The sequence below is a fragment of the Phyllostomus discolor genome, chromosome 3, assembly GCF_004126475.2.
Source record: "Phyllostomus discolor isolate MPI-MPIP mPhyDis1 chromosome 3, mPhyDis1.pri.v3, whole genome shotgun sequence".
Taxonomy (NCBI): domain Eukaryota; kingdom Metazoa; phylum Chordata; class Mammalia; order Chiroptera; family Phyllostomidae; genus Phyllostomus; species Phyllostomus discolor.
Window position 1 is genome coordinate 85,381,193 of NC_040905.2, and position 18,686 is coordinate 85,399,878.

The 18,686-nt window shown below is 41.0% G+C and overlaps 1 protein-coding gene across 4 annotated transcripts in view; it reads right to left on the reverse strand.

The window, feature by feature from the left end:
- The window catches only part of ZNF608 (zinc finger protein 608), a 105,999-nt gene that overhangs the window by 43,577 nt on the left and 43,736 nt on the right, over positions 1–18,686 (reverse strand). For all 4 annotated transcript variants that reach the window (XM_028526325.2, XM_036020702.1, XM_028526322.2 and 1 more), the window contains one exon: positions 13,869–14,124. In XM_028526325.2, coding sequence (XP_028382126.1) covers positions 13,869–14,124 — 256 coding nt within the window. The remainder of the gene's footprint in view (positions 1–13,868; positions 14,125–18,686) is intronic.

Genomic DNA, 18,686 nt, shown 5'->3' on the forward strand with positions numbered 1-18,686 from the left:
AGCATCCTGACCCACAGAAATGCTGAGATGATATTGTTGTTTTCAGAAGCAACATTTTGGGGTGCTCTGTTACATAGCAATAGACAACCCCTAACTGTACTGGGAGAATGAGAGGCAGTGGAATACAAGTGTGTTGTACAGGGGAGTGATAGAGCTAAATCACCACTTTCCACAACAAGATGTTAACATAAAATACCTAAAACTGAAAATATACACAAAGAAATAGCCATATAAACACGTGTTTTCAAAATATAGAGGAAAAATAGCAGCTAAAAGACTTTAAAGAAGTTGGTTGCCTCTGGGGAGTAGGAACCGGGAGAAGGGAAAGGTGGAATAAGAAACTACTCTTTTTATTAGAACTTGTTGAACTCTGTGGTTTCTTAAACTATACTTATGTGTTAAGTTTCATGCAGCCAATTCTCTATTTCAGTCGTCTTTGGGCATTCTGAGAAATCTCAGTGAGTCTTTTTAAAGTAACTTTATTGGGGCGACATTGGTAAATAACATTGTACAAATTGTGAGTCTCAACACAAGGTAGAGACAGCAGCACTAGAAGTCATTGGAGCTTGTGCAGGGATTTTAGACCAAGGGTTTGAAAACCTGCTAGTGAAATTTGTGATTCTACGTTTTAGGAACCTTATCAGCTAATGTCTTCAATGGAGCCTTCTTCCTTGGAGAGATCAGAGGATAAAGTAAACGTCAGCCTACTAAGACAAGACTCCACTTCGCCTGCACAGCTGCTTCTAGGTCAGTAAGTGATTTGAGTAAACAAAGAGTTCCAAAAATTGACCCATTTTTTAGATATTCCAGTCACACCTACCTGCTGTTCAACAGGACTTGGCAGTACCCCAGAGGGTGATATAAAGGGGAACACCATCAAGTCTGACTTTAAGTCTTAAACGATGCTGGCAAGAACACCCTTATGATCATCAAACTTCTTTGCTCCGAGCAACTTGAGGTACATTCAAAAGGTTATGTGTTCCAAACCCCCACCCCTGTTTCACACATGAGGAAAATGAGGCCCAGAGCCAAGAAAGCACAGCTGGAGGGTGAGAACAGCAAGAAGACAACCTCCCTCTCTCTCTCAGTCTAGTGCTTTCTCCTAGGGTTCTTGTTTCCCTTGCACCTCATGAAACTTGACCATCATCCAAAGGCATTTCTGAACTATGTCATATCGTTAGCTTATGCAAAATACATTCGCTTTCACAGTGAACAAGGGACAATGACAGCAAAAGCAGAGGAAGCCGAAGATTCTGAAGAACTTCATTAGGTCATTATCTACACATATATTTTGAGAACAAGCGGGAATGACCAGGAGTGGGAGTTCGCAACAGAAGTTTAATAGTCACATATTTTTCCTTTTTCTTTCAACCAGTTTCCTCTTCCTCTGCTGTTACTGTCTGTACACAACAATAGCCACAAAGTTACAGCAGTCACATAAATTTGTTTTAAAATTTGGTTTTTCTCATGGTATAGCCACATGTCTTTTCTCAAAAAGTTTGTCAAGTAGCACTCACAACCAGAATACCAAGAACTCCTAGGGATTCCGTAACAATACATTTTTTAAAAAAACTGCTTGATGAATAAATATTAGAAAACTGTAACCAAAAGGATGAAGGATAATTTTTAATAAAAACATTACAGGTGCTTCTTGATTTATGCAAACATGCCCTTCTAGAACTTAACAAACGTAATATTTTGTAAGAAATATAAAATGCTTCCTTTGCTTAGTTACCATAGGGGATTACAAAGGTGCATGGCTCCTCACAGGCTTTTGCAGCCAGGGACTGTCATCCCAGATACTCTTCACTCTTCAAGTAACCAAAAAAGTTCACATGCAGGGGGGGAGAGCATCTGGCTGCCTTTGAGTAATTTTAATGTTTTTATTTTGGGGTCTAATCGGTCATATTATGCTTACCAACTGGCCTGGCACTCTCGCTATCCCTTTTCACATTTTATTAATGATCAGAGTGAAGTAAATGGCCCAATGATACCAAACACTGAACCATAAAGAAGTTGAAGCTCCCAGAATTTGTGAAGTGAAAGAACAACACATATTTAGGCTCTCTGACAGGCCCCTAACAGTCCTCTGTAAACACCAGACCACTATTTTCTAATTTTTGAAGTATGCAAACAATTTACGGTAAGTAAATGCACACAAGGGTGCATACCCCTTGGCTAAGTATACCCGCCTCCCTTCGGTAAAGTGCAGTGTAAACTCTGGCTCAATGTATCAGAATGACAGGGTGGGAGTTAAATCTGAGCAGAGGTGGGTGTGGGGGTGGAGACACCTATCAATAATCCGGAACCCAGACAGACCCTAGGGGATTTGGATTAGCTGCCAGGCCTGAGTGGCTCCTCAGAGGGGAGCCAGTACGGTCCAGCCCACCCTCTTCTGAAACCCTGAGGTGAACAAATGTGGACAAGACAACACGATCCCAACTAGATCCCTTCCAAACTTCACTAAAGCTACAAGAATTTTGTGGCATTTGATTTTCCTTTAGATTCTGCCTTGAATTCCACCTGAGTCATAAATTCCCCGTACTTCGCTTTCCCTGCTTAGAGAAAATAAGGTGAGTGATGTAAACCATAGTCTCAAATACTTAACAGTCACACTCAACATATGTCATGCTGTGTTGAAATTCCATCCTTGGAAATGTGCTACTGCAAGAAATTGTAAGCTCAGGAGGACTGGGATGAATGATGATGTTTATTTTAAGGAGATACTTAATTCAAAAGCCAGATATAAAGTGAGATGTCCTAGAGGGTGTACACTTCAGAGAGTCTCTGGTAACTGAGGACTTTGTGGTTAATGATCTCCTTCTGAATCTCTGAAGATTAATGTGCAGTCAATATGATTTTAAGTAGCTCACTACATTCTGGTTCTCTGAAAAGTGACCTGCTGTTCCCATAATCCCACTGGGTCATTTGTCCCACTGTCAAGTTAGAACTTCACATTTTTTTAGAACTCCCTGTGAAAGTGATAATGCCTTTCAGTCACCTTACCAAGCAGAGAGAGGTGTTATGGCAGAGACAAGTTCAATATGGTGCCAATGCTGAAGACTGCCAGTTCCAGTCTATGGCTTCCTAACTTGTCTGCCCTGAAGTGACTATTCAAAAGCTTACTAAACTCAAAGAGCCTCTCACACGCCTGCTTTCCACGGCCAACTTAGTTCCAGGTTCAGAATGCCACGCCAAGCCCCAAGCCCAGTCCTGGTTTCTCTGTGTTTCCAGTATCCACCCCTCTATGTTTGTTTAGACAAGAAATAATTTTATGTGTGTGTGCTCAAGGTGCTGGAAAGAAGCAGCTCACTGTGAGTGCAGTCTGGAACTGGCTGGCCTCTCATATTCTGAAAAGCTCCCAGGTCTTCTCACGAAGCTGAGGGAGGCGATGGAAAAACAGTCTTTGTTGGTTCTCTTTAAACAAGTTGGCCTGTGCTGCTGCTCAAGCGAAATAAGACACATTAAATGTCCTCAGTCAGCTCTTTCAACTTGACTTACTTCAAAAGTTGTCTGTCAACGTGGATATCGAGAAGACGCCTACACGACAACGTACAAACTGTGCAGATGTACATGGGAGTCCCCGAGGAGCCGGTGGGAGACAAGCTGCCCACTGAGCCAGAGGAGCCTGGGGCACTGCCTCAGACGCCTGGGAGCTGAGCGGTTGGCTGCCTTTTTTTTCTTGTTATGAAATACGTAGTTAAGAATATTTGGGGTATTTTTGTAAAAATATTTGGTGAATATTAAATTTAAAAAAACATTTCCCTCTAATAAGCTGAATTAAGTTCCCACATTTCAGTCAGAATTCCAAATTGACAAGCCAATGTTTATTTGCCCTTTATCATATTTTTAAAAGAATTGATTATATTCATACACACACACACACACACACACACACAGACTTAAAAACAGGAAAGGTTGATCATCTTAGGTAGAAATCAGATATCCACAAAGTACACACAGTCATTTTATGTATACTCCATAGAGTGATAGAGCTAGTTATAGGAATCTCCCACATAAATGAGAAGATGCTAATTAGATGGTATTGGCAGAGCAATGTCAAGTTTCCCAGGCGAACTGTTTAATTGTTCACACACACCAAATTGTGTCATGGGTTGTATAAAGGAAAGAGACACAGTTCTAATGCCCAAGGACTGAAATACTGAGACAGTATCTGAAATACATATATGGGCCAGAAGGCTTAACTATGAAATGAATATATATGGGTGTGGTGTCTATATAATTGCTCAATTTACTATTCAGTTATAAGCAATTAATGATCAAATGAGCAATAAGGGCCTTGCCTACTTCACACATCACTTTTTATCCAACCTCTTCTGGGTCTCCTGACAGTGTTATATCAGACTTGGCTGGATATTCTGCAATTGTGCCCCTGAGCCTAATTCCCCCAACTTTCTTTGCTGAGAATGGCTTTTTGCAACCTACGATATGCCTTCTCCCACTTTATAGCTTATTTTCTTTTTGCCAGGGAAATATTAGCCAATCTTATTTGAGAACATAAGGGCTGGGAAGGGTACATATGGGAATGCTTTGGTAGATATTACTTTTAAAAACTACCTGGATAGTTCCTCCTGCTGCAGCTACACAGAAGCAGCCCAGGGAAGAGGTCAGGAGAGGAAATAAATGTTGGGGGTGGGGTGGATGCAGGGCTGGGGGGCACCAGGGAAGAGGCTGCAAACTGCTTGAGTGTGTCAAGTGACAAATTACATATAGATCTCTTAACAACTTATGGGGAGTGAAGGTTTTCTGGGAAGATCCTGTCTTTGTCTGTCCCTATTCTGAAGGAGCAGAACCCAAAAGAAAGATGTTTGCAAAGACAGAAACGTGAGTGGCTTTGATTCTTCCCAGTTCAGAATGGATGCTTGACAGACGAATTTCCTCCCCTGGGTGTTTGAATTCCTCATATCTAAAAGTCTTTTTTAACTTCTTTGACTTGGGGGGGAAGCTGTAAAATGTCATTGTAGACACAAGCAGGAGAGAAATCTAAACCTTTCTATCATCCAGAGCAAAGTCCCCCACCAGGGCAGAGCCCCTGCCTCGTGCTCTCTCGAGAACATCACTTGCATACTGGCTTTCTCTGGCTGAACCATTCTGATTTATACTAAGGGGGAAATCTCATTCCCTCTCTATCTACCGTGGCTGTGAACATTTCAAGCTATGCATTCGACCTAGAATCTCATCCCCTTGGTCATCAAAATGTCAGTGAGTCCCATGTCAGGAAGGGTGAGAAGGGCGTTATATCCAGGGCAGTAGAAAATGGCATGACCATAGGGAGAGCAATTAAGTGGTATGTGCTCCAGTGCATTAAATGTGTGTGTCCTTTGACTCAGCAATTCTGTGTCTTGAAAACCGATCCTAGAATAACGATAGCAAATTTACAAACACTACACAAACTTCATGCACACAGATACACTGTGTAGTGCTTCTGTGTATCCATCATTAGAGGAATTTATTTTCAAGAGGGTATGGTGGGGAGAAAAAGAGGGAGAGAAACATCGATGTGAGAGAGAAAAATTAATCAGTTGCCTCTCGTACACATCCGACCAGGGACCAAACTCACAACCCAGGCATGTGCCCTGACCAAGAATTGAACCAGCAACCTTCAGTTTCGCAGGATGATGAGCAACCGAGTCACGCCAGTCAGGGTAGAGGAACTTAAATTAAATTGTGTCCATTCCATGGAATATTTATCAGTGAAATATGCTTCTTAGAAAGTGTTATAAACATCAGAGATGCTTATGTTTTAATGTTAAGATTAAATGAGAAAGTAATATTTTTCAAAAGTATATCTAACAAATGACCTCAACTAATTTTTTAAGATGAATACTGACAAAGCAGAGAAATAAGTAAACTAACAAATTAAAGTGACTGCCTATTCAGTGAAACTATAGATGATTTTTTTCCTTCTACTTGGGTCCCGCCTACCTCCACCACAAAATGTCCTAAAATGACCATACATCCTCTTTATAATCAGCAAATAAAAACCATATTGAAGATATGAATGACAAGGAAAAAAACATACTAAATATTTTGTTTCTCCCTTTTTTGTATGGTTTTTGGGCTAATAATAGCAAGACTGGAAGCTGAAATATAATAAATCAGATTTTATGAAGGCTTTTAAAAAAAATCAATGACAAAGTAGATTTCTAGAACTATATTTTCCATATTGTCTTGGCCAAACTTAATTTAAAAGTAACATATTCCTGACTAGAAAGCTACACTACTCAAACTTAAACAGGTATAAAACCATATCACTTTGTTCCATGAATTTATTCAACGTTCAACAAATATGTATGGCACCCTTAACTCTGCGCCAGGCGCTAGGGATCCAAAAGTGAATAAAACAGATGGGATTTGTGCACTTAGGAAGCTTACAGCAGAGTGGGCTGAAAGGGAGGGTTTGTATACATCAACCCAGCTGAAGCTGATTCAATTACTCCTGCCAAAATCAGATGCTAGAACTGTAAAGAATTTCCTATCATTCGGTACTTAAAAATAAAAACTCCAGTTATTATGCCACATCTTACTCCCTCTTTCCAAAGAACATTTTGTGAAATATACACAAACTTTTGAGCAGTGATAGACAGAAATACAGAACACTGGTTCGAATTCACTCCCCAGGTGTGCTACCTGCCTCACACAGATGAATCCCTTTCTGGGTCTTCCTTATTAAAACATAGATGATAATAATTTATGATGGATTTTTTATGAGGATTAAGAAAATCATTAGTTGGCGATCAAGCCCTGCACAATGCTGTCCAGAGAGTAAAGTGCTCGACTAGTTAATCCATCCTTTCTCTTGAAATATACATGTTTACACATGTTTACAAATCGTGAAGAATCAAGTAAGAAGATGTAAAAATCAATGAAATGTGGGGTGGAATTTTGTGACAGTGACTGCTAAATGGGGACAGGATTTCTTCTGGGGTGACAAAAATGTTCTAAAATTAATTGTGATGGCTGCTTATCTCTTACACATTAAGAAACCAATGAATTGTATACTTTAAATGGCTGGGTTGTGTATTATGTGAATTATATCTCAATAAAACTGCTCTAAAAGAAGTCAATGAAATACTTTAATCAATATGTTCAGGTGAGCCAACAGCTATTATTTGCAACCATAAGACCACTGGCATTTTGTAATTAGAAAATATATTATCAGTGCAAAGTATATTAAAAGTCTTTCAAGAAGAGTTTCTTACCAATTTCCTTACAGGGAAAAGAACAAGGAGATGTGACAATACCACACACACAACTCTTATAAGGGGACTTCTTAAATCTTCTAGTACACCTAAGTCCGAAGAAAAGTTTGGCTTTAAATGCCTTACATTTTTTTTTCAAAGATTTTATTTATTTATTTTTAAAGAGAGGGAAGGGAGGAGGAAAAAGACAGCAAGAAACATCCATCAGTTACCTCTCTAATGCTCCCCATTGAGGCTGAACACGCAACCCAGGCATGTGTCCTGACTGCAAATCACACTGGTTACCTTTCACTTTGAGGGAAGACGCCCAACCAACTCTGCCACACCAGTCAAGGCTAAATGTCTCATCAGTTTAGCTACAATATCAACCAACCAAACGGGGTAACAAAACACAGTGGGCTTAAAACTTACTGCTTCATCACTTAACACTTAATGCCACCACCAAAATATACACACAAGTGACACAAAAGAACAAATGTTTGACCTAAAAACAAGCTGAATCCTACCCAATAGCAGCTTATTTTTCAAACTGACAAGCGGTGAAGTGACTGTCCGTGTTCTTGTTTTCCAGTAGAGCACAGGGTCACTCATCACATCCGAATGTTGGCCATGTGACCTCATCATCAAGTTAACTGGTAGGTCTGAAAGTAAAGCAAAACCCTGGACACCGACACCCATGAGCCGTCCCCTGCTCCTTCCTCGCTCTGTCCTTCATCCAGGAAATCTTTTCTGAGTGTCCACTATGTGAATACCCATCCTCCAGTTGTACTTTCTGATTTTTCTGTGAGTTAGTAACATTAGTCTCAGTGATCTTAAAAAAGAAAATGCTTGCATGATATATAATTTTATAGTTATTTACAACATAAATCCTAAACCAACTTTATTTTTATTAAAAGAAATTTGGCTACTGTACACAGAATCATCAGAGGTAACAAGGACTGTGTATGGTCAGCAAAGTCTCAGATTTCATTTTCTGTGTGGGTTGCCCTTGCCATGTGAAAACGGGCAGCACCTGTGCAGTCTGGCCGGTACATCCTTTAGGCTGCCCTGCCACCAACGGTGATAAACCTCAAGGAAAAACCAATGGTGAGGAATCTCAAAAAACCATCCACTCTTTCATTGGCAACCACCACTGCAAGATGGTCCAGAAAGCTGAAGACAAAGTTCACGGCCAACACATGGAGTGGCACTAGCTACTGTTTATTTCAGTCCCTCAGAACCTCTGTGGAGTTCGTGTTGAGGATCAAGGGTGGACCCTTTCTTCTCATTAGCACAGTGATTAAACAACACGCTCACCTGCCACACTGGGGCTCACTGATCTCCGTTTAGCAAAGTCCTTACAGGTAGCTCATTTTCATTACTGCCCCCATATAGTCATCACTGGTGTGGCAGGTAATGAATGCAGAAGCAGAAGTGAGCATCTTACTCCCCTTTGTGAGTCAAAGCTGAATCTATACAATTACTGGGAAATACTTCAATAAGTTGTTAAGTCACTTAGTAAGCCTTGTGACAACTCAATGCTCAGCTACTAAAAATACCAAGTGAGCCTGGATAGATAATCTCTCCTCCAATCAAAATTTAAGAAGGAAAGTTCTATTCTAAGTAATAAGACTGGTAAGTAAATACTGCAGAATAGGAATAACAATACCATATGTTAGATTTATCATTGATTACACAGAACCATTTGTCAGTTAATGAATTAGCCTGAAGCCCCCAATCCTGCACATTCAAATGCTGATCCTCTATGGTTTTAGAGATGCAGGAGAAGCAAAAGTATTTAAGAACATCTCTGGTGGTTTAAAGATCGCTGCTTACTCTCCAATTAATTACTTTTAACACATTAATTCCCAAGAGCACTTTTCTTTCCCTGGAAAACACACAGAATATCAGGTGAAGGACCCCAGAAACAAACATTTCTCCTCTCACACCAGGTGTTAATAAGAAGTCTTCTCAAGAAAACCATACTTAACTATTATATCATAAGTTGCCATTTGTACTTCCATTGTCTCCTCTGAAAAACCCCAGTGATTCTCTAAATACAATCCTTTATTTGCTACCTCATTAACTCCTTGAATACTCCTGGTTTTTGAGCTATTTCAAAAATAATTCAGTGGAGACCACACAGAAACAAAGCTACTGTGACTGGCTCACTGGAGAAGCAAATAGTAAGGTCCACCTGACTACAGTGATAAATTAGGAAGTGAAACCACTTAGCTGTTCATTAAGCTCCCCCAAACCTCAGTGGAGTTCACATTCAGGATCAAAGCGGGACCCTCTTTCTCATTAGCACTGTGATTAAACACCCATGCTCGCCTACCACGCTGCAACATCTAGATAGGCTCTATGTACCTTCGAGGTAAGCAGGACAGGTGTCTCTGCCCATTGCATATACAAGAAAATGAGGCAATAACACACGTAACTTCCTTAAAGGGAGAAGACCAAGCAGCTTGCACAGGACCAGGACATCCCTTCTTTCCTCTGAGACAGTTGTTCTCAGCTTTGTTTGCATGCTAAAAGCCGCTAGGGGAGCTCTGAAAAACTACACCAATGTCAGGTCTCCAAACCAGGGCACGTTGCCCACCCAGACCCAGTAAATGCCTGGAAGTGGTGCCAAGGGCATCAGTATGTCTTGAAAACTCCCCAGGTAATTCAAAGGCACAGAGCTGAGACCCACTGTCCTACATCTGAGAGATGTTTTAAAAGTTGTCATTGGCAAATACTAGTTTTCTTTCTCTTACTTCCTTTTCTTCAGTGGCTTTGCTTAACCAATAGGAGACTGGAGGGCACGGGGATGACAGAGCGCCAGAGCAGTGGTAAATGACAGCCTTAACAGTGAACCATGGACACCGCCAAACCGAGTATATTCTCGGGAGACAAAAAACAAAAAAGCCCAATGAGAAACATGATTCAATAAAAATCAAAAGGAAAATACATTCACAAGAGCTAAAAAGCCAAGTTCAATACATATGTATTTACACACACTGCTGTATACACCATGTTTTGTCTGTTTTGTTTTATCCCCACCCCCCAGAGCAAATTTTCAAACAAATAACTATACATAGGCATGTGTGTCCCAAATGTCAGGAATGAAATGCTAAGGAAATTCTTTCCAACATCTGCGAGTAATTTTGTACAATACATCATTGCTCCTATGCATGCACCTTAAAGCAGAAAGATCAGAGTGGAATGACTAAACATCCAAATGCAGTAATAGTTTTTCTCTCCTATTAAGTATGATCTGAAACCCACTAATTATTTCCAGAGGAAACTTCTCTGGAACACGTTATTCCTGAGCACAGTTTGGCTCTCAGGCAACCAGACTTTGCGGACCAGCAGCACCACGAAGGGGAAAGTCTGTGACTAAAAGCCTCCTCCTCAAATGAGGAAGCCTAAGCACAATGAGGTGTTCAGTGGGGATTGCCTATTCCCGTCTGGCTGTTCCCCACCACCATCCAAAGAAATTGTAAGAACACTCAATATTCCCCAAAGACTGAAGATATGAGCTCTTAAAATTTCTAGGGTCTGGAAACACACACACACACATATACACAACCTCCGTATGCGTGAATGCACATAAATTAGGTTTGTGAAAAACACTACCAGTTATACAATACCCTCAAAATGAAAATAGCAGGAAAGAGATTTTTATTCAACTCAATCTACAGGACATTAGTCAAAGGCTACTGACAGTTTTATAACTGCTTGACTTGCTCTTTGTTCATGGAAGCTCATGCTAGAAAACTACTGCAGCTCACTTTCTCCTCCCCTGCTCCCAAATCCCGCTCTTCCAGCTCTCTAACTGTGTTTCTCCAAATGGGTTCTGTTTCTTTCTTTGTCCTCCCCAAAGGGAAAAATTAATGGTCAAGTGGGTTTAATTTTTAAATTGGTATAAGAACCTTAAAAACTCACTCTACTGAGAAAAAATGCAAATGGAATGTTCTTGAAAATGGTTGCACATTAAACACATCTTAGAGGAGTCAGGCCTTTACTGAGACGAGTTCTTCCACGGAGGTCAGAAGTTTAGTTTATTCAGCAAGAATGACTCTTAACAGCTCCAGCACCTCTTGTCACCACAGTAAACATCCACACATTCCAGTCCTGGAAAATGGGAGGCAGTTAAAATAAGGTGGGAGCTGCCCAAGGCTCTATTACTGAGTGTGAAAAGCTTCTTTCTGCGGCTCTCAGACTGCTGTGTGGATGTATGAAAGACATCCATGGGGTGGAGGGATGGGGTGCAGCATATAAAAAGCAGGTACATGAGACTCAGGAGGCTGATTTTCAGAGAAGAGGGTGAACATAGAGAGGCTTTACATATACAGCGACCTTATAACAACGACAGCAGCAATGATAATATTGTTAAGCTCTTCAAGCCCATGTGCAGAGTATCAGAATTCCATATCAACTTTATCAAATTTTTCAACACAGAATTTTTTCTAAATAATCTCATCTTTTATTAGAGGCTAAGGTTAAGAGTCAATACCAGCAGACTTCTAAGCAAAGTAGAAAATAACCCCAGCCTTACAGCTGTTGCAGAAAGTTTGTGGCTAATTTTACAACATCTACCACCTGGGGAGGTCACACGGCAGGAACTTCATCCCTCGCCCACACTGGAATAAATAAAATAATGACAAGCAGTAAACTGACCGGCACTAAGTCACAGCTAAGAAATGGAAGACAGTGCTTCATCCTAATCAGTAAATTATCCAAGTACAGGAAAATCTTACTTGCAAGTTTACAAAATTAACCCTTACTCTTTCCAAATCTTTTTCTGTTCCTGAAAATTGGCACCTAAACTAATTAACTATGACCTTATTATGTCTTAAGTCCTTTTCTATACATTTCACACCCAGATACGAGTTCGAAGCCCTTCCACGCCACTTCTGCTCAAGGGAAAACCTAAGGAAGGCAGACTGTGCGCAGTCCAGAGCGAGTCCAGGAGAGAGAGGCTTGGGCCCCACCCAGAACCCGCACGCTGGACGGCGTCTGAACGAGCAAGAGATCAGGGAAAATTTTAATTCTGGCTCCTCTCATATCCAGCCCTCCCAATGAGGTTGCCGAGTAGTGCCTGAGATGGCTTCTCAGTTAAAAGTACAGAGGGAAGATCCCCCAAACGGCCAACATTTCTGAAGACAAAAGTACATTTTAACCACAACTTCCACTTGAGCAAACCAGAGAGCCCCCGACATCTACTGCTTTCATTCCCTTTCTGGGGTTCCGTCTTTTAGAATGAAAGTTTACATTTCCTGACTGATACTATTTACAAGTGTTTTATCTAATTATGAAATACATCATGTAAGAGTTTATTTAATACAACATGTAAAGATAAACATTTCTAAGAATTTTTTTCTACCTTAACACAGCTTAAACTATTTTCTGCCTTCAGATAATGATGTTTGCACCTTCAGATAATTACGTTTACAGAAAATCATGTCACCTGATTTTCATTCTTTATTTGTACTCTCTCCTTTCATTCTCCAGTTTGTCACTATTCTTAACCATTTTCTCTCAATGACTTCTTTCCCAACAATCCCTGCCAATATAGTCAGTCCCCTTTCCCATCCACTCAGCCTCGTCTGTGCATATTTTATTTTCTCCCTCAACTTTTCTGCCTTGTTACAAAGAAACCTAAACAACGACTTTAAGTCTCAGACCCTTCTTGTTCCCCTAATCCTTGTCCTTTCTCCTCTCCCAAAAGACCATGATATTAACAACTGTCACCTCCTTTGTCCTTGACCAGTCTCGCTTAGAGGAAAAAAACTTTCCCCCGTGTTCTTCATTTTCTTTTGTTCTCCCAGTATACTCTGGGGCATGCTTCTTCCTTATCTTTTCTATTCTACCATCCTCAAAGGAGCACTGCAGCTTTCGCCTTTCTATTTAGTTTTCAATGATCTGTTGGCCTCCATGTAAGACACTGGTCATCCGAAATACATAGTACTTTATGATCACGTTCTATACATGTGGCCAGCCATGGTCTGGATACATTATCAGTAAACCATAGCCTGATCTATATCTCCAACAGCAATCACAGATCAATCTTAATCCATTTCTCTTGTACCTTGCTTCTCTTGCGACTAATGGATTGCACTTGCCAAAAGGCCTGCTGGCTTAAAGGGTCTCCACTCAGCCACAGAAGAGAACTGACTGGCTCCTGGGGCTAAAGCCTTTGAACTTGGCCTCCTTATCTCTGAGCACCGGAACAGCTAGAGCCACATCATGGTGATGACCCTCACTAAATGCAAGAGCCCTGGCTCAATTCAGAAGGTAATTATAAGCTTCGACAACACAAAAATCACCCCATCCAATGGACAGATTCCAATGACACACCAAGGAGAACTTGAGATCTATTACTTTTTGATTTCCATGATAGCTCTGAGAGGAAAGGATAACCCCTCACCGTGCTTCTCACAGTACTTCGTGTTAGCACTTAAAGTGGAAAACCACCTTTAGGGACACCTGATTCATTCTGAAAGTAAAAGCAGCCATGAACAAAAGACAAACAGTATTTCAACAAAAATCCAAAGAGCACGAAAACCACTTTTCTTTCCTCTCTGAGTACCACAAAGCAAATTCCCCACACAGGTGGACATAAATATATCATGGGGAAAGAGGGCACGAGGAAATATATAAAAAGTAAATTGTATTTACCTTCTTCTGTTTCATGCCACACGATCCCTTCCAAATTCACACTGGTCCCAGGTTCACAGGGCCCAAGACACTCAGGCTCTGTCACTACTCCAACTTCACAGGTATTGACACCCACGGAACGAGTCCGAACCAAAAGCTGTTCAACCGGTGCTGCAATATTGGATGAAGATGGGGAAAAGTAGGAGGGCAGAATCTGAGGCGTGAGACTGCTGGAAATCGGCGGTGGTGGTGCTGGCACTGTAAACAGGGGGTCAACCTGAAAGACAGACAGGCTTACTGCAGTGGTGCTGCATTCTGCGAGTTCTTTTTAATGCAATCTGTTTACATCACTCCTAGAATATATCACCACCCCACAATCCATTTGCAATTATAATATGCTTTGAGTGTTTCAATGGTGCCAAAATATAAAGCAGAATAGAAATGAGCATTTTATTTTTTCATGCTGAAAAAAGCAAATATTGGAGCTCTGGCTTCCTTAATTATAGCCAGGCCTTTAATGTCCTTCTAAATTCACCCATAGACAAACTCCAGCCTCAGTAGATGTAAATAAAAGATGCTTTGCAAAATTAGGACTATTTACCACTTGAAAATAAGATCTTATTTTCAAATTTACAGTATTTTCCAAAGGAGAAACTCAAATAAACACCATATATGCATCATTGGACATCTAAGCACAGGAGATGGACTAAAATTGTTTTCAAAGAACTTTATAAACCATAATGAATTAAAATCACTATTAAAATATATTAACGTATTCTGCTGAATAGATAAAATACATAAACTTGATTACACACACTGAAACCCATACACTGGATATTATTAGCATGTGTTTATTAAGTACCAACTCCTAATTAAGTGTTCTACTGTAAAGTTTAGCCGAATTCATATAAATGGAGAAATAAATGAATGTGCCCACCATCAACAGAATTTGAGTTTCTGCAATGCACAAGTCCTTAAGTGGTTGAACTTGTAAAGATCCCTCATGAGTTTAACCAAGACTCAACAGCCCTCTCTCTAAACCCAGGAAATGAAGTTGACAGCCAACACAAGACCTTGTGGTGCTATAATTCCTTCGCACCCCTATCCCGAAAAGAGCAGCAGAGGAGTCCTTCACTTAGAAAACTTTAGGAGTCTGGCCGTAATGAAACGAAAAGCTATGTACATACTAAATAGATAGATCATCAACCAACTCATTCACTCACTGGACCCATTTTAACAACTATTATGACAGCTACACAATAGCTTTGGCCCTGCTGACAGGTTATCAAATGTGAAAGAGCAAAATGCAAAAGCATGCCTGCACCAGGACTGCAGATCCCCATGTCCCTTCTGCACACCGACACCACCTACATATAAGGAACAACACCTTGCATGTTTTATCAGCTGGGCTAGCAAACTATAAAAAGACAAATAGAAGGTTGCTCTGGTAAAATGCCAGCCTAGTCTGTTGTGCACACAGCCCCAGTTAACCTTTGTAAGAAACCAACACTTGGCTACAGATGTAATATTAAATAGTCTTTGTTGTTTTTTTAAAAAATGCAAGAGTGCATTTCAAGATAAGTCACATGAGGAAGTGTGCTCCCTGGTTAAACAGCTGAAGCAGTCATCTGTGTGGGCTCCTTGTTCACATAACTGTAGGAACTATTTCTACAGTTTGCATTTCACTAAAATGATAAACTGACATTCCCTTGCCTGAGTGATTCAAGATGCAATATAACAGCCCTTCATCCAACTGCATGTTAAAGAAACTTAATTTCCTGCTCTCAAAGCTGCCATAAAACTTCTTTTGCTCCACAGTTTTTTATTGTTCTTCATTCTTGATCACAGAGCCCAAGAAAGTAAAGCACTTAACAGCCCCAAACCCTAGATCTGGTGATTTATGCTTTCGTGTAAATGCAGCTTAATGTGGATCAAAGTTCACACTGATAGTTCCTATTTTAAAACTGAGCTGACAAATGAAGAAAGAGGTTCTGAGGGAGAAAATTTAAGGGTGAGGGGAACCAGTGCTACTTTGTAGCCTTTATTACAACTAAAAGATTGTGTGTGATTGGAATTGCTTTCTAGAATTTTTTTTAAAGAAAAGTTATAAAAACCAGCTACTATACTTTTTTGTGCATGTGTCCCAACAACCCCTTAATTTATCTAGTTAGTTGTGAATTGACTGAAACTTGATGCTTTGCATATAAACTGTACAAAGTGTTCTTTGTATCTTTGTATTGTTCTTTGTATCACTAGATGGGCAGCCTACATTAATTCCAAGGGAAAGAAACATAGCTTCAATTGGATAAACAAGAAAATGAAACAGAAGAGGCGGGGAGTCTTAGCATCAGTTCCCTGATTGGGACTCAATGGGGCAAAGTGTGCTACAGAAGTTATAGGGACAGAGCATGTGACATTAGGGTTCTGGCCTCAACTATGACACGCTCATTAAGCTTATAACTTCAGAGAATCATTTAACCTCACTGAAGCCCATTTTCCTCAACTGAAAAATGTATTATTTAGTCTTCTCATATTGATGGCAAATCCTATCAAAAAGGGATCTGCAGACTAAATCCTTACTTATATGTTAACTCTGCTTATGAATATATTCTCATATGAATATTTGCACACACTCACCCACTATTGGGATATACATAGGTAACCCCAAAGATTACATTTCTACAGAATCTAGATGGTTTGAGAAGAGAGGCTACGGGTATCCTGGGCCTACCAGCGAGTTAACTATGTTTATTTCCATCCATACAATCCAAGTGCGATGAAAAAAGTTTAGTTGATGACATTTATAGAAGGGACACTGCAGCCTTGTCCTCACATGCTTCAAAATGAGAAAGCTACAGTTCAGAAAGTTTGACTACATATATGAGCTTAATCATAAACAGTCCTCCAATGTGATAACAGTCTAAAACTCTTGATAGGAAAATCCAGTATGTAATATAATTTTAAAGATTACTCTTTGTTACATAAGGGCATTTTTCTTAGGTTTTCCATTGCACTAGCTTCCTTACAGTAGCTCAAAATTCCCATTTCACAGGCACGGGACCGCCACAACCAGCGAGGGGGAAAAAAGGTGCTTTTCTCCACTGGGAGCTCTGGGATTGGGAGTGAGGAACAAAACCACCGAGTGGTCTACTGGAAGCCCCTCTTCCCCGAGGTGCCAGTGGGAGAGGGGTAAGTAATCACAGCCATCCCACAGGTGTTTTACCAAGCTGGTAGGCTACTTTTAAAAATTTGTCAACACAAAAAATTAGGAAAATGTCTGAATTTCTACCATCTCTTAATATAATACCCGAATAATGTGCTACGCTGGGCCCAGATTCCTTGGGGCATCAGCTGACAGGGCCGAGCCTCAGCTTCAGCCTGGGAGACCGGGCCAGGCATGGGCAGTGGGGTCTGGGCTCTCGGCTCCCCCCGAGACAACTGCAGACTGTGTTAGGGAGCAGGTCCTTTAGCCCCGTTTACTGATTCTAGAGAAAAACGTGGCCCCTGTTTGTACAAAGGCAATAAGCTATGGCAGCCCAGGTGAAAATGAAAGAGCAGCCTCCTACAAGCAGAAACTTGACGGTAGGGTTTCAACAGATACCCAGAAACCAAAAAAAGAGCGGGGGGGGGGGGGGGGGGGGGGATGGGAAATAATTCAGAGTGTGGCCGAGCCAACTCGAGCCAACTCTTTCTGCTGTGAATGCCCCCAGTGGGAGATATTCCCCCCGAAAGGTTTCAGTTCTGTTGTGTATCTCATGGTGTCTAACACAAAACCACATGTACCATATGTAAAGCAGGACTTTGGAGGGTTTTTAATAGTTATTTTTGCCTTATATAGAAGATCAGCTCCACTGTACCCTGACTTCTCAGGTCACTGATCCCCCTATAATGAACCATAAGTTCTTCAGCTAATAAAGTGAAGACAGAGGGTAGCAACAGTTCTCATAAGGACTCCCTCAGGAGTGGAGGCAGCGTACATTTGGACTTGGTAGTGGTGGACCTCAAGTTGTATTGAGTTCAACTCCTGACCCTATTGGTACTTGTGGGACCCTAAGCAAGTTACCTGGCTGCGCTGGGTCTGAGAAGTGGGAGTAAGAATAGCGTTACCCACACAGGGTCACAGTGAAGACTCCATGAGGTAATGCACACAACAGGAATGCTCAGTATAGTGCTTAGCTCAGTAAACAATGGCTTGGGGAGAAGAAATGTCCCGGGTCTAATATTACAGTTCCCTAACCCTTCATGCAAACTTACAAAGCTCCTTTTTATATCCTTGTATGTTTAACATAAATCTGTAATCCCCTCCAAATGCATGGTTAAGTGCACTTAAAGTGTGTTAAAAGTATGAGAAAAAGGACTTAACCCTAAGAAGCTCAGCCTCGGGAAGTGCTCCTTCCGTACACTGGCATCTGGCCGCTGGTCGGATGAGCCCTATAGTTTTACAAAATCCCACCCACTAATCTCTCGTTGCAACTCTTTCATACACTGCTGCCTCCAAAGTCTCCTTTTACTCACCTGAACGCAATCACACAGCCACCCAATAAATAATTTCCACACACCTGCTGTGTGCAAGGTACTGTGCGCTCTGCTAGCAAAACAAGAGTGGGCAAAACTTGGGCACTAATCAAATAAAATCATACCAAATACAGCAAAATTACAACTGTTACTACAGAAAATGCACCCAAGGGACTGTCCATGGTGGCCTGCCATTTGAGGACAAACAGCAACATGTAGTGGCAGACAGTGTGGTGCAGGGTCAGTCTCTGGAGCTGGAATCCAGTTCTACCTTCAGTTACATGGCCTTAGGAGAGTCACTCGATCTCTGTGGGACTCAGTGAC